We start from the raw sequence: 15952 nt of genomic DNA, 5'->3' as shown, positions 1-15952 counted from the left end.
ATTCATTCATTCAAAAACTCTGATCACTGAATTTGTGAATACATTAGTAACCAAAACAGGGAGAAATATACCCTGCCCACATGGAGTGCAAAAGCTTGTGGAAAAAGACAGAAAATGAACAAAATAGATATCTTAAAATATAGAATATTGGGGGCCAGCCCTGATGGCCTAGTGGTTAAGTTTGGCACGCTCTGCTTAGGTGGCCTGGGTTAGGTTCCCAGGCACAGACCTACACCACTCATCAGTGGTCATGCTGTGGCAGCAGCTCACATACAAAACAGAGGAAGATTGACAACAGATGTTAGCTCAGGGAGACTCTTACTCAGCAAAAAAAACCCAAAAAACAAAACACATATATATATATATATATAATATTAGAATATAATATTAGAAGGTGATAAGTTCTCTGGATAAAAATTACGTAGAGATTGGGGAAAGGGAGTGCTGGGGGAGGGGTCAATTTACAGTCACTTATTTCAATTTATTGAACTTGCTGCCTTCACTTCCATCATAGGGATTTCCCACAGGATGTTCCCTCTGCCTGGAGTACTCCTCCCTGTTCCCATCAACCTCTGTGGTGATTTTAAAACACGACTGCAAATTCTTTGACACTCTTCTCATGAAAAGGTGGAGTCTATGTCCCCTCCCCCTTGAATCTGGGCAGGATTGCGACAATTTCCAGCAATAGAGAAGAGTGGGATTGACACTGTGTGATTTCCAAGTCTAGGTAGTAAAAGGCAATGCAGCTTCTTCCTTGTCCACCGGAACAACTAGCTCTAGAGCCTTGAGGCATCATGTGAGAAATGCGACTACACTGAAGTAGCCATGCTTTGAAGAAGCCCAAGCCACATGGAGAGACTGTGTGTAGCACCACAGTCCATAGTTCCGGCTGAAACCAGCCTTGGAGGCATCAGAGCCCTGGGGCCAGATCTGTGAGTGAGGAAGCTGCCGGGATTCCACCCCCAGCTGTGGAGGTACCCTTGAGTCTTCCCAGCTGAGCCCCTAGACATCATGGAGCAGAGACAAACTGTCCCCAGTTGTGCCCTGTCCAAATTTCTGACTCACAGAATCCATGAGCATAATAAAATGATTGTTTTATGCCACTAAGTTTTGGGGGTGGCTTGCAACCCAGCAATGGTAATTAGGATGGCCCTTTGTCAACTAGTTAATTCCCATCTGTCTCAGTTTAAATGTAACTTCCGGGCCGGCCCCGTGGCTTAGCGGTTAAGTGCCCGTGCTCTGCTGCTGGCGGCCCGGGGTTCGGATCCCAGGCGCCCAGCGACGCACCACTTCTCCGGCCATGCTGAGGCCGCGTCCCACATACAGCAACTAGAAGGATGTGCAGCTGTGACCCACAACTATCTACTGAGGCTTTGGGGGAAAAAAATAAATAATAAAAAATTAAAAAATAAATAAATAAATGTAACTTCCTCAGGAATCCTTCTAGGTCTCACTCACCCCCCAATTAGATCAGTTCTACTGCTAAATATCTTTTATTTATTTATTATTATTATTTTTTAGCCTGAGCTAACATCTGTTGCCAATCCTCTTTTTGCTGAGGAAGATTGGCCCCGGGCTAACATCTGTGCCCATCTTCTTCTACTTTGTATGTGAGACGCTGCCACTGCATGGCTTAATAAGTGGTGCGTATGTCCACACCTGGGATCCGAACCTGCGAACCCCGGGCCGCCACAGCAGAGTGTGTGAACTTAACCACTATGCCACCTGGCTGGCCCCTAAACATCTTTTATTTCTCCTTACATCTAAAGAGCTACTTCCTTCTTGTTGATTTTATTTAAATGTATCGTTTGTTCAAAAAGGCTGTAAACAAATATTTATTATGTCTCTGACATAAAGAAACTACTTGTAACAGAAATCTATCCTATCCTGCCCTTTTTAATAAATACAGATATCAAAATAATCCTGATCATATATTCTCCAACATTTTATTACAAAAAGTTTCTAACATAGAGCTAAGTTGAAAAATTTTACAGTGGACACCCATATATCCACTACTTAGATTCTACCATTAACATTTTACTATATTTGCTTTATCTCACATCTACCTATTACTCTATTTATCCATTAATCTAACTAATTTTTGGATACGTTTCAAAATAAATTACAGACATTGGTATACAGTCCCTTAAATACTTCAGCATGCATATCTTTAACTAGAGTTCAATGTTTATCTTTATTTTGAGGTAAACTTTATGTAAAATAAAATTCACAAATTTCACTGAAATCTGACAAGTGCGGACACCTGTGTAAACCAAACGCCTACCCAGCCTGGCAACTGGACTTTTTATATGGCAGCCCAGGGCTCCAAAGCAAGCATCAGAGAGTGAAAGAGAGGGAGAAAAAAAAAAAAGGGGGAAATTGTGACATCATTTTTAATCCAGTTTAGAATGTTAAAGCAGTACCACTTCCTCTGCATTCTATTTGTTGGGGTAGTCACAAAGTTCCACCCAGTTTCAAAGAGAAAAGCCAGACTCTACTTTTTTTTTTTTAATTTTTTTAATTGAGGTCGTAATAGTTTATGACGTGAAATTTCAGTTGCACATTATTATTTGTCAGTCACAATATGGATGTGCCCCTTTACCCCTTGTGCCCACCCCCCAACCCCCTTCCCCCTGGTAACCATCAAAGTATTCTCTCTGCCCGTGTGTTATTTTATCTTCCACATATGAGTGAAATCATGTGATGTTTGTCTTTCTCTGTCCGGCTTATTCTGCTTAACATAATACCCTCAAGCTCCATCCATGTCGTTGCGAATGGGACAATTTTGTCTTTTTTATGGGTGAGTAGTATTCTATTGTATATATACTATATCTTCTTTATCCATTCATCCATTCTTCAGTGGATGGGCACTTGGGTTGCTTCCACTTCTTGGCTATAGTGAATAATGCTGCAGTGAACATAGGGGTGCATAAATCTCTTTGAATTGTTGGTTTCAAGTTCTTTGGATAAATACCCAGTAGTGGGATAGATGGGTCATATGGTATTTCTATTTTTAACTTTTTGAGAAATCTCCATACTGTTTTCCATAGTGGCTGAACCAGTTTGCATTCCCACCAGCAGTGTATGAGGGTTTCCTTTTCTCCATACCTTCTCCAACATTTGTTATTTTTTGTCTTGGTGATTATGGCCATTCTAACGATGTAAGACGATATCTTAATGTAGTTTTGATTCGCATTTCTCTGATGATTAGTGATGTTGAACATCCTTTTATGGGCCTATCGGCCATCTGCATATCTTCTTTGGAAAAATGTCTGTTCACATCCTCTGCTCATTTTTTGATCGGGTTGTTTGTTTTTTTGTTGTTCAATTGTGTGAGTTCTTTATATATTATGGAGATTAACCCCTTGTCGGATATATGATTTGCAAATATTTTCTCCCAGTTAGTGGGTTGTCTTTTCGTTTTGATTCTGGTTTCCGTTTCCTTGCAGAAGCTCTTTAGTCTGGCGAAGTCCCACTTGTTTATTTTTCCTTTTGTTTCCCTTGTCTGAGTAGACATGGTATTTGAAAAGATCCTTCTAAGACCTATGTCAAAGAGTGCACTGGCTAGATTTTCTTCTAGGAGTTTTATGGTTTCAGGTCTTACCTTCAAGTCTTTGATCCATTTTGAGTTAATTTTTGAGTATGGCGAAAGATAATGGTCTACTTTCATTCTTTTGCATGTGGCTGTCCCATTTTCCCAACACCATTTATTGAAGAGACTTTCTTTTCTCCATTGTTTGTTTTTTTTCTTTTGTGGGGATCAGATTAGCCCTGAGCTAACATCCGATGCCAATCCTGCTCTTTTTTTTGCTGAGGAAGATTGGTCCTGGGCTAACATCTGTGCCTGTCTTCCTCCACTTTCTATATGGGATGCCACAACAGCATGGCTTGACAAGCAGTGCGTCTGTGCGCGCCGGGATCTGAACCCGCGAACCCCAGGCCGCCGAAGTGGAGCTCATGCACTTAACTGCTACGCCACCGGGCTGGTCCCTCCTTTCTCCATTCTATGTTCTTAGCTCCTTTGTCGAAGATTAGCTGGCCATAGATGTGTGGTTTAATTCTGGGCTTTCAATTCTGTTACATTGATCTGTGTGTCTGTTTTATTTTGTGTGTGTGCGAGGAAGATCAGCCCTGAGCTAACATCCATGCCAATCCTCCTCTTTTTGCTGAGGAAGACTGGCTCTGAGCTAACATCTATTGCCAATCCTCCTCCTTTTTTTCCCCTAAAGCCCGAGTAGATAGTTGCATGTCATAGTTGCACATCCATCTAGTTGCTGTATGTGGGACGCCACCTCAGCATAGCCAGAGAAGCGGTGTGTCCGTGTGCGCCCGGGATCCGAACCCCGGGCGGCCAGTAGCCGAGCACGTGTACTTAACTGCTAAGCCACAGGGCTGGTCCCTGGGTGTCTGTTTTTGTCCCAGTACCACGCTGTTTTGATTACTACAGCTTTGTAGTATATTTTGAAGTCAGGGATTGTGATGCCTCCAGCTTTGTTCTTTTTTCTCACGATTGCTTTAGCTATTTGGGGTCTTTTGCTGCCCCATAGGAATTTTAGAATTCTTTGTTCTATTTCCGTGAAGAATGTCATTGGGATTCTGATTGGAATTGCATTGAATCTGTAGATTGCTTTAGGTGGTATGGACATTTTAACTATGTTTATTCTTCGAATCCATGTGCATGGGATGTCTTTCCATTTCTTTATGTCATCATCAGTTTCTTTCAGTAATGTCTTATAGTTTTCATTGTATAGTTTCACCTCCTTGGTTAAATTTATTCCCAGTTATTTTACTCTTTTTGTTGCAATTGTAAATGGGATTGTCTTCTTGAGTTCTCTTTCTGTTAGATCATTATTGGAGTATAGAAATGCAACTGATTTTTGTAGGTTGATTTTGTACCCTGCACCTTTGCTGTAGTTGTTGATCATTTCTAATAGTTTTCTGATGGATTCTTTAGGTTTTCTATATATAAAATCCTGTCATCTGCAAACAGCAAGAGTTTCACTTCTTTGTTGCCTATTTGGATTTCTTTTATTCCTTTTTCTTGCCTAATTGCTCTGGCCAAAATCTCCAGTACTGTGTTGAATAAGAGTGGCGAGAGTGGGCACAGTTGTCTTGTTCCTGTTCTCAGAGGGATGGCTTTCAGTTTTTCCCCATTAAGTATGATGTTGGCTGTTGGTTTGTCATATATAGTCTTTATTATGTTGAGGTACTTTCTTTCTATGCCCATTTTATTGAGAGTTTTTTATCATAAATGGATGTTGGATCTTGTCAAATGCTTTCTCTGCATCTATTGAGATGATCATGTGGTTTTTTTTCCTCACTTTGTTAAAGTGGTGTATCACATTGATTGATTTGTGGATTTTGAATCATCCCTGCATCCCTGGTATAAATCCCACTTGGTCATGGTGTATGATCTTTTTAATGTATTTCCGTATTCGGTTTGCCAGATTTTATTGTGGATTTTTGCGTCTATGTTCTTCAGCGATGTTGGCCTATAATTTTCCTACTTTGTTTTGTCCTTGTCTGGCTTTGGTATCAGGGTGGTGTTGGCCTCGTAGAATGTGTTAGGAAGTGTTCCATCTTCCTCAACTTTTTGGAATAGTTTGAGAATAGGTATTAAATCTTCTTTGAATGTTTAGTAGAATTCTCCAGAGAAGCCATCTGGTCCTGGACTTTCATTTTTGGGGAGGTTTTTGATTACTGCTTCAATCTCTTTACTTGTGATTGGTCTATTCAGATTCTCTATTTCTTCTCATAGACTCTACTTTTTGGTAAGAAGTGTGTAAAAGAATTTGCAGACAAAACAATGGGTTTTTCAATAGTCCAGACTGGTGGTGATAGCCTAGACTGGGGTGATAGCGGTGGAAGGGGAAGAAGGGGTTAAATTCTGGATAGATCTTAAAGGTAGAGATGACAAGACTTGTTGGTCAACTGACTGTTGGTGTGAGGGAAACGAGGAGTCAAGGACAATTATGAGGCTTTTGGCTTGAGCAGCTAGGATGGAGCTGAGGAAGCCCAGGGAGGAGCAGGTTTATGGGGGAAGATTGGGGGCTCAGTTAAGACCCGTGGAGTTGGAGTCATCTCTTAGACCTTTGAGTGGGGATGGTGAGCTTGTAACAGGATATAGGAGCCTGAGGTTCAGTGGCCAGGTCTAGGCTGAAGATAGAAGTTTAGGGGCTATCAGAATAGAGATGCAGCTTAGAACCATGAAGCTAGATGAGAGCACCTGGAAATGAGTATAGAGAAGTCAAGGCCAGGGCCCTGGACATGCCAAAGTGACAGGTTGGGGCAGTGAGGAGGCACGACCAGAGGTGAGAGAGGGGTGGGGTTCTGGAAGCAGGGAAGGAAGTGCTTCGAGGGAGGGATCCGCGCTGCTGCTGGCTCCTGCAGGATGTGGACTGAGGACTAAACATTGCCCAACACTCTGATGACCCCATTAGCTTCATGCCCAGAGGACAGTCCCTTTGGCCTCATCTGAGACCAGAGGATCCACTCCAGGTTTGTGAGGCAGATAAGGTGAGTCCCAGTCTTGCCTGCAGTTTTGCCTGGAACCCCTCCCCTGCCCTACCCTCAAAGAGGACGAAACCAAGAGATTTGTGTCAATGGTCAGGAACTAGGGTGGGGGTGGGCCAGGGTGGGGTGGGGATGTAGGGGAGGGGGGAGCCATTTCCCTAAATTAGCATGACCCTTGGCCTTTCCAGAACAACCCCTTTCTCAGAGACAACAAGTAAACTGAAAAAAAAATTTTTATTGGGAAAAAGGGACTTTGTACAATTCAAGGTCGTCTGGCCTCAAGAGAGACCCCTTCCCTCCGCAGCCGCATCCTTGGGGACCCGGGGGGCGAACTGGCTGGAGGAGACCAAGACCCTGGGTCTTCAGTGTGGTCCAGCAGGTGGGATAACTGGGCTTCCACTTTCCTGGAAAAAAGCCAGGGGAGTAGAGGCTGAGGTATGTGCTCAGATTGGGGTCTGGGGCTGTGGGCAGATCCAGGAAAGGGGCTCGGGAGGGGTAGGCACCCAGTCGGCCTTCTCTGAGGATTCAGAGGCCCAGTGTTATAGATCCTGGTGATGGTCACCTTTTCTGCCGCCGAAGCTCTGCCCTCTGAACCCTTAGCACCTGCAGAACAGGGTCGTCCTGGAACTCGCTGCCGTCGGAGTCTGGGGGAAAAACAGCGAGCTCCAGGGGGCGGAACTCGTAGGGTGCTGGACCGCCATCCAGGACCAGGCAGCCACGTGCATTGGCTCACCCTCGGCAGCCTCCAGGAGTCGGGTGGCCTGGGACAGCAGGTCCTCTGAGGGGGCGTGGTCAGCAGTAGACGGGGGCGTGGCCACAGCCCTGTGAGACCCCACCTTAAACGGAGGGGGTGGGGCCTTGACACGTGTGGACACCTCTTCATCTGGTGAGGACGGGACCCCGGGCTGCGGATCCCGGACTTCAGCCGAGGGACTGTCTTCGGCCTTGCAAAGCACAGACCCCGCCAGGGGGGGCGTGGCCTTGGCATTCCGAAACCCGGCCTTAGACCGCCCCGGCGGGGTCTCCTCCTGCAGAAACCGTGGTTCGCACGGAGGGGGCGGGACCTCTGAGCGAGGGGGCGTAACCTTGGTTTTTCGGGGTGTGGCCTTGACTTTCGGAGATTCTGCCTGGATCAGAGGCAGGCCCTCGAGGCGAGGGGGCGTGTCCTCCAGGCAGTCCGGGAACAGCCGAGCTGTTACCACCTGGCCCAGGGCGCCTCTGAGCTGCGGCCCGGGCCCCTCGTCCCCGGCTGTGATCCAGCCAGCAGTCTCCCGGTGAGGGGCTCTGCTTCTCCGAGGCTTGGGGCCCTGCCTCTCTGGCTGGGCAGGGCTGCTTGGTGCAGGGGTGGGCGGGCCCTGGGGGGCGGCCGGGGCTGCGCGAGTGGAGGCCGGGGGCGCAGAGGTGGAGGCTGGAGGCGCGGGGATAGACACCGGGGACGTCGGGGGAACAGCCCCCAGAGATACCCAGGAACCAGACTGCGGGGCCCAGAAGAACCCATGGGGGCTGGGGCCCCAAAAGAAGTGTGGAGAGAACCCTGGGGGAATAGGAGGCCTTTCTAAATAGAAGGCCTCAGGGGGGCCAGGCCGGGCAACACTCCCCCAAAGTGGGACGCCGTTAGGCTGGGTTCCCAGGGAACCAGAGGTCTCCGCAGGGGCAGGAGAGGTCTGTAGGGAGATGGGGACAGGGACCTGAGAGGGAGAGAAAGGTTAGAGGGTCCTCAGTCCTCCTCAGGCTCCTCTTCCCCCCTCCACCTCCTTCAGGCTCCTCCCTTCCCTTCCCCATCTCACCTGAGTGGGGAGGGCAGGGGTCCGCGGCAGCACCCAGGTCCCGTCACCCTGACCTCCTCGGGCCTGTTCAAGCTTCCGCCGCTGCCGCCACTGGTACAGAATGTCATCCTCCGGCCGCAGGGGTGCCTGGGAGGAGACGGGGGCTGGAGCAGGGATGGGGGCCAGCGCCGGCGTTGCTGTGGGGTAAGTAAGGGAAGGGGGGGTAAGGGAGGGACCGGGGTGATGAGCATCCCAACGACAGCCTGCACACACACCCTTCCACTGTACCAGAAGGTTATTGAGACAGGCTCCCCAGATAACGTCCAGCTCCTCTCTGGAGTGGGAAGTGGGGAAGGGGACAGAGGGAGAGGAGAGAGCACTGGTGGGCATCTCAACCTGCCATCATTCAGTTCTTCACTCATCAACAGACATTTATTGAGCTCTGGACACTGTGGGTACAGCAGTGGACAGGATGGATCCTCCACATTCTGCCCACTTCTCCCCGCTTCACTGCCCTCACCCGGGGCCGACCCCACAGCAGCCTCCTCCCTGGTTTCCCCACTGGCCTCTCCTCCCAGTGTGTTCCCCACCTGCACCCAAAGGGAGCCTGTGAACACCAGAGTCAGAGCCCTCTTGGGCTAGAATCCTCCCCAGGCTGCACCTCTCTCCTGGTAAAAAGCAAAACCCTTTGCACTTGTGGTTCCTTCTGCTTGGAAAGCTCTTCCCTTATGTATCCGGGCGTTCACTCCTCAAATCCTTCAGATCTCTGCCCACATATCACCACTAGTGAGGCCTTCCCTGGCTACCCCATTCAAAACTGCAACAGCCCCCAGCCCTGCCCCTCCCTCTCCTCTTTCCTCTTCCATTTTTCTCCTTAGCACTATCACCTTCTAACATACTAAATATCATACTTCTTTCATATTGTTTATCTCTCCCTCCACAATGCCAGCAAACAAGGGCAGCAATCTTTGTCTGTCTGGCCATTACCATATGCCCAGTGTCATGAACAGGGCCTGGTGACAGTATGTGTGGCATAAATGCAGAATGAACTGTTTACTGTGCTCCATGCCAGTGCCCAGCCCTGTGCTGGGATCCAGCAGTGACTAAGGGCAGGGCCACTTGCTGTCCTCAGGCCAGTGGGGCAAAAAGACATCCTTCCCATCACCCAGAGCACCATCCCATCAGTCAGGATCAGGAGGGCTACCATTCTCTCTCAGGAGCCCCACCATCTGACGCTGTACAGAGAAGGAGGCATCATCTCAGAACTCTCTCTCCTCCCCTCCCCTCTGTATCCTGTGATTCTATTTCCAAACCTGGCCACTTGCCTCTAATCTGCTCCTCAGGCTTTGGCCCAAGTCGAACTACTAGCGTTGCTCACTGGGTGTTGATAGTAGCCAGAGGGGGTCTGTTAACACCCAGGAAAGATCATGTCCCCTCCCTGCTCAGAACCTCCCTTGGCTCCCCAGTACTACGATAATGACCAAACGCCTCACCATGCATACATGGCCCAATGTAATCTGACCTCTGCCAATCTCTCCCACCTTCTCCCACACTACTCTCACCCCCGGCTCCCACCTTTTCTAGTCCATTGTCTGCACCATGCTCCCTCCCACCTCAGGTCCTCTGTACATGCTAGAGGGCTCTTGCCCCGCTCCCCATCATTCAGGTCTCCACTTAGATAGCCCCTCTTCTGGGAAGGCCTTCTCTGACTTCCCAGCAGCACGATCCTCTCCTGCCTGGCCCCCATTTCTATTTACGTTTCACCTTTGTGAGGTTATGTATCTGTTCTCTGCCCCACGCTCACTCTGCTGTGGGGACCCTGACGGTGGGATGGTTGGTTCACCGTGGAATCCCTCATCCCGCTCCCAGGGCCTCATACACAGTAGGGATTCAAGGTTTGTTAGATGAAGGAATGAATAAGTTTATTCATTCACTCAAAACAACTCATGAAGTAGGTACTAGTTTTATCCCCATTTTACAGATGAGAAAAACTGAGGCTCAGGAAGGAGAGGTGAATAAAAGGTGAAGCTTAGAAGGAGGGAAGAATCAGACAGGCGGGTGCTCGGGCAGGATCACATGAACACCTGTTTACTTGCGCTCGCCTGTCCCCATGCATGGGAGCCCCTGAGCCATGGGGAGCATCAGCCTGTCCACCACTGCATCCCAGGCCCCGGGCACAGAGTCTCAGCAACAATAATGACGGCAGGAATACTAACCTAGGTCCTTAATCCCCTCTCTGAAATCTCGGGGGCAGAAATTTGAGAGTTCAACAGTTTGCATGTTTTAGCAAGGTTTCATGGTACCGACAGCAGAGACAGGGGTCTGGGACAGCACATCAGACTCACACATTGGTATTTGGTTGAATAATATGAAATTGCCAATAGTCAACCATTTTTTACTTATAAGACAAAAATTTCATATGGTTCAATGTACTATATATCCAGAGCAAAAGGTAGGAATATTCACCCTAAGTGAGACATATATATATGTATAGAGAGATTATAAATATCCTTCCTATTGTTTAGGTCAGATTTTGCTGTCAAATCAGGTACAGTGCCAATTTTGCAAAAAACCTGATTTTGGAGCTTTGTGTTCAGAACCACAGACCAGATGCAGAGAGAACATGTTGCACTAATGATTGCTCCTGGTAGCAGAGCTGTGCTAAGTGCTCCGTGTAGTCACCAGCTCACTGAGTCCTCACTACACCCAGAGCAGAGGAGCACAATTCTTACCCCTGTTTTAAAGTTGGGGAAACAAGGCCCAGAAAGGCCCAGGTCACACTGCTGGTAAGTGGCAGAGCTGGGATTCACACCGAGACTGCCCTCAGTCCTTGCCTCCCAGGACTTACCATGCACCTTGGGGTCAGAGTCCTTGCTGGAGTCAGGGATGAAAGTCATGGAGAAGGGAGAGAGGCCATCGGAGCTGATGGGGAATGAGGAGCTGCTGGCATCGCCGGGGCTGACGGAGGAGGAGGAGGAGGAGGAGGAGATGGAGGCCTTGCTGTGGGGAGAAGGCAGAAGTGAGACCACAGTGGTCTCAGAGGCGGTGGGCCCGGCCTGGAGCTGCAGGCGGGGTGGGGGGGGGGAGGATGCAGATGGGGAGGCACCTGCGTTGGAGCAGCCTGGCAGCTCTGCTTTGCAGGCTCAGCGTCTCCAGGTCCAGCATGGATGAGTTCCATGTGTTGAGGCTCTGCGAGGTGAGAGGGGTCAGAGGCCAGCCCCCATCCCAAAGGCTGCTGGGAAAGGCATCTGGAGAGAGGGCCTGGAGTGCAGGTCTGCACTCCACCTGGTACCCTTACATGCTGGCTAAGAATCTGCTCCTCCTCCTCGGGAAGAGAGACCCGTTTTCCTCTGTGGATCCACACCCCTCAGTGCAGTCATTGCTGTGGGAGAAGGGCAGACCCTACCTTCCTGACCAGGCCTGGCTAATCACAACATTCTGTCCTCTGGTTCACAGTGATTGGCCCAATGATGAGCGAATGAGAGTAAGCCCTGGGGCTCTGGATGGAGCTATTGGAAAAGCCTTCTCTTTCCACTGGAGTAACTAAGTAAGTTAGAAGCCTGGAGTTACTGGGGCCATCTTAGCTACTTTGAGGGGAAAGCCTGCCTGAGATTGAGCCCAACAAAGAGGAACAGAGAGCCAAGAGAGTCAAGTTCCTCCCAATACTGTTCAAACATCTGGATCCAGCCATGCCTGAAAGCATCTACTTTTGGATTTCTTGATTGCATAAGCCAACAAATCCTCCTTTCTTTGTTTAATCTTCCTTGAACCGGGGATTGACTCTAATTCCATCCCAGGGCTGGTGCTGGCAGTTGAGGCACATAGGGGAGAGAGTGGATAGGGGATGTCACCTGCTTTATTTCTTGAAGGGGGGCCACAGCCTTAGCCTGTGATGTGCTGGCCACCTTGGCAAGAGTCGGGACTGCTGTGTTGAGTCTTCTTCCTGGTTCACTGACTCCTGCTGAGAAGCCCCAATTGATTAGGGGGCCAAGGGGAGGGGCTGCTGGGGCATTAATTAGGAAAAGTTTTAGGTCTAGAGGGGATGGCACTGAAGCAGGTACCTGCTGCAAGTTGACTGCTGGGGTCTGGAGATTCAGGCTGCAGCCACCAAAAGTCAGCCGGGGTTGGGCCTGCAGGCTGGCGCTCCTCCCGGCTCGTGGGCTGAGCCTGACGGAACCGGTTGATGTACCTGTGAGCATCAGAGAATGGGAGGTGGGGGTGGTGGTGGTGAGGAGAGCCAAATCATAACAATAATAATAGTTACAATAGCCGATGTTTATGGAGCACCATAGCAGTCCTGGTAGTGGTCCCTCAATGTCTATTCTCCTTTCTTATATAGTAATGCAATATTACATAAGACTATATAATAATAATAATGCTGGGCACAGAGCCACTTTTCTCTAGATACTTTTACCAGGTGCCCCTGTAGCTTTATGGCCATGTAACTAGGTGTTTGACCAACACGAATGAGGATACATGATTCTGGAGAGTAGATGTGGTTGGGAGCCATTTTGGTCCATGAAGGAAAAGGTGACAGACCCCGGGATGGGAGAGCAACAAGATAGAAGGAAGTTGTCTCTGACAACTCAACAAGGGGCTGCCATATCAGCCCTGGTTGCTTCTGCCTGGACTGTTAGGTGAGGGAGAAATAAATGCTACCTGTTTAAGCCACAATTAATTAGGGACTCTTTGTTACAGCACCTGAACTTGTATCCTGCAAATCCAGTGCTCACCATGCGACAGGCATTGTTACAGATGCTTTACAGACAATAACTCATTGAAAGCTGAAAACAGCCCTAGGGGATATGTGTTATTAATATCCCCAATTTACAGATGAAGAAACTGAGGCCAAGATCATACAGAGAGTAAGTGACAGAGCTGGGATTTGAACCCAGGCAGCCTAGCTCCAGAGCTCTTAACGACACACATGAAGTGTGGTCCTAAAAGTGCTGCATAAACAGCTGTGGTTTGATGATGATTATGGGATGCCTGCCCCCTGCCCCTCACCCAAAACCTTGTTTCCTTCCAGGGCTGGGCGTACTTACTTGGCCACCACAGAGTCCCCACTGTCAATCAGGGTGGGTGGTGAGGAGGCTCCGATCTGTCCCTCGGTGGTGCTGGGTGGGGAAGGGGTCCCCGAGCTGGAGGGCCAGGAATCCTCGAATGGCTCAGGGGAGTTGGGACCTGTGGCCAGAACTTTGGGAGCTGCTGGGAGCCTGGATGTCTGGGTCTTGCATGGGCTCTGGGTCTAAGACAGGGGAGGTGTGGAGAAGAAAAAGTGAGGCCTGAGGTCATCCTTGTGGAGGAATGAAGACACACATGAAGTCTTAGTCCAGAGAGGAGGAAACACATCTCACAATGGCAACAACTAAGAGTGACTGCAGCTGTGATGGTGGCAGAGGACTGGATAAGGGCAGGGCCATGGGAAGGGAGGAGCGACTGTCTCTTAATCTCTCACCCCCATCATCACGTGTCTTCCTTCCCTCTAGTCGTCACTCCCTTCCTACTGGACTGGCACACAGCACTCTCTGTGGGGTGGTGTCCTCACCTTGGGGTGCCAGGTCTGGCTTCGGGAAGGCCAGTAGTGGCTTCGACCCAGGGGAGTGTCCCCAAATGGGCTCTCTTGGATGGAGAAAACTGGCAGGCTGCAAGGGGAGAGTGGGTTTGGCAGGCAGAGCAGGGTCACTGCAACCCCCGGGGGTGGGGGGCGGGGGGGAGGGTGGGGGCGGGTGGGCAGCGGCCGGTGAAGTCGAGGTGGGAGGAAGGGGAGAGGAAGGCAGAACCAGATTATGGTTCCCACAGATTCCTGGGAGAGATGGACTATAATTTCCATGAAGCACTGCCGCACATTCAAGATAATGATACTGGAGGCACGAGTCCCACCAGCCTTTGGAGCAGTCTCAAAGAAGAACCCAGGAACTGCTAGCCAGAGGTTCTCAACCCTGGATCCAGTCTAGGAGCAGTCTTAAAAATACAGATGTGCGGTCCTCACCCCAGACCAAAAGAATCGGAATATCTTAAAGGGGGGCGAGGCATCTGTATCTTTTTCGCAGCATCCCAGGTGATTTTGAAGGGGAGCTCGGGTTAAGCACCAAGGCTAAACTCTACCACCGTACATTTCCCATAAGTCCTTGGGACACTCTCTAGGGAGAAAAGGGTAGAAAAAACTACAATGTCCATCAGTCACTGGGCTCCGCCTAAGCAAGAAAGGTCAAAAACAACACCCATGAGTCTGGGGGCAATTTCAAAATTAAGAAACTTAATTCCCAAGATGCCCCTGGACACCCTTGGAGGAAAAAAAGCCCTTGGGGCCCCTTAGAGAGCGGAATGGAAGACGCCATGGGCCCCCCCGGGATGGTTAAGTCTAAGACTGGAGCAGCCAAAGCTGTGGAGCATCTTGGGAGTTGTAGTTCCAGTACTGTTGGAGAACGAGACTCCGGGCCCTAGCAAACCTGACCCTCGGCTGTGTTGCTCTCACCCTCGGTCCTCCCCAGGCCTCCTGTGGTCCCCGGAAGAGGATCGGCCTCACCTGCGGTCCATCCCGCAGCTCCCTCGGCGCTTCTGCCTGCTCCTCTCGTTCAGCGGACTGACCCCGCGCGCATCTTGGTCGCTTAGCAATGTCCTATCGGCCCCGCCCCTCTCTGGGAGTGCGGGCGCGGGAAGAGAGCGGCCTCCAAGGCGACCAATGACGGAGAGGAAAAGAAAAGGAATTGGAAAGTGGCCAAAGGGAGATGTCTCACAACCGGCTGTAACGGCGGCCTGACTGAAGGAGCGTGTTTGATTGGCGAACCGTAGCGTGCAGCAGTAATTGACAAACCTGTGGACCAATGGAAAGGATCTGAGGCGAGGCGGGGTTCTAACCTACACTCTGCTTGCAGTCGGGTCTCCTAACCACTCCCCCTCTTGCTGCAGATATCTCGTCCAGACTCCAGTCTAACTACCGTTTTTCCCACTGCAGGGGGCAATCAGGGAGTCTGTCCCCTCTCTAACTGCCATCCCTCCAACAGTCGGACCGGCCATCCCGTCCCGCTGGGTCATCTAACCACTTCCGTCTTGCTGCAGGAGCAGCTGGTTGCACCAAGTGCCAGGCCTGGGCTCTTGGCCGAGGTGGTGGGATCAAAATGAGCTATTTCGGGCCCCGGCGCGCGGCCCCCGGGGGGCCAGCCTGGACTGTTCATGCCCTCGCCCCCTGGCCGCTGCTCACCTGGCAGACAGCCCTACCCTGCGCACCCACAGCTGAGTCAGAAACACAGAATTAGGCCCGGCTTGCCGGCGGGCTGGGCCCAGGGCCCGGCTGAGATGGGAGTAGGGTCTGTTCTGTGTCCTCCTGACAGCCTGGCCCCGCTACAGCATTCCCTGTACCCAGGAATCAGCTCCTAAGACGGCCATCTGCGTCATCCCCAGAGCTGCCTGCGGGGCGGGGGTGGATTAAACGTACTGGGAACTCCGCGGGGGCTTCTGAGGCCCCGGGTCCCAAACGCGCTGTGCTCCCCACTCCGGCAAGGCTCCACCTTCTCAGCCTTAGATTCCCTTTCGGGAAATTGGGGAACCCTAATGACACCTCTCTGGCATCCAGCAGGCGCTTAATAAATGGCTAAGTCATTGTTGGGCTTTCTAAATAAGGCTCTATTAATGGCCGAGTCTGGCCACGGTCCCAGTGTCCCCGGGCGGCC

General features: G+C 50.2%; 1 protein-coding gene across 4 annotated transcripts; it reads right to left on the bottom strand.

Annotated features, from left to right (window-relative positions):
* Nucleotides 1-6733: 6733 nt before the first annotated feature.
* On the bottom strand, nt 6734-15124 carry PROSER3 (proline and serine rich 3). 4 transcript variants are annotated; one of them, XM_087422155.1, is made up of 11 exons: nt 14809-15124; nt 13828-13924; nt 13325-13527; nt 12341-12468; nt 12131-12240; nt 11386-11468; nt 11128-11279; nt 8301-8476; nt 7247-8201; nt 7076-7157; nt 6734-6917 (listed from the first exon to the last, which is right to left on the bottom strand). In XM_087422155.1, the coding sequence occupies exons 1-11, from the start codon at nt 14817-14819 to the stop codon at nt 6776-6778; spliced, it is 2139 nt and encodes a 712-aa protein (XP_087278281.1). In that variant the 5' UTR covers nt 14820-15124; the 3' UTR covers nt 6734-6775. The 4 variants fall into 4 exon arrangements, with proteins under 4 accessions (XP_087278281.1, XP_087278284.1, XP_014650288.1 ...); XM_087422158.1 differs by having other exon boundaries at nt 13738-13924; nt 14758-15123; XM_014794802.2 differs by having other exon boundaries at nt 13738-13924; nt 14809-15123.
* Nucleotides 15125-15952: the final 828 nt, after the last annotated feature.

The sequence above is a fragment of the Ceratotherium simum genome, chromosome 33 (assembly GCF_057802395.1).
Source record: "Ceratotherium simum simum isolate JZ-2026a chromosome 33, ASM5780239v1, whole genome shotgun sequence".
Taxonomy (NCBI): Eukaryota; Metazoa; Chordata; class Mammalia; order Perissodactyla; family Rhinocerotidae; genus Ceratotherium; species Ceratotherium simum.
Note: the sequence above shows the minus strand (reverse complement) of the source record. Positions and strands in the feature narration are given on the sequence as shown.

What these genes read in the sequence shown, in the direction of transcription:
- PROSER3 (XM_087422155.1), bottom strand. An exon ending in GCCAGACCTGGCACCCCAAG is followed by an intron (nt 13,528 to 13,827) that starts GTGAGGACACCA and finishes CCCCTGTCTTAG; the next exon opens with ACCCAGAGCCCATGCAAGAC. An exon ending in GCCAGGCTGCTCCAACGCAG is followed by an intron (nt 11,280 to 11,385) that starts GTGCCTCCCCAT and finishes TTCTCCCCACAG; the next exon opens with CAAGGCCTCCATCTCCTCCT.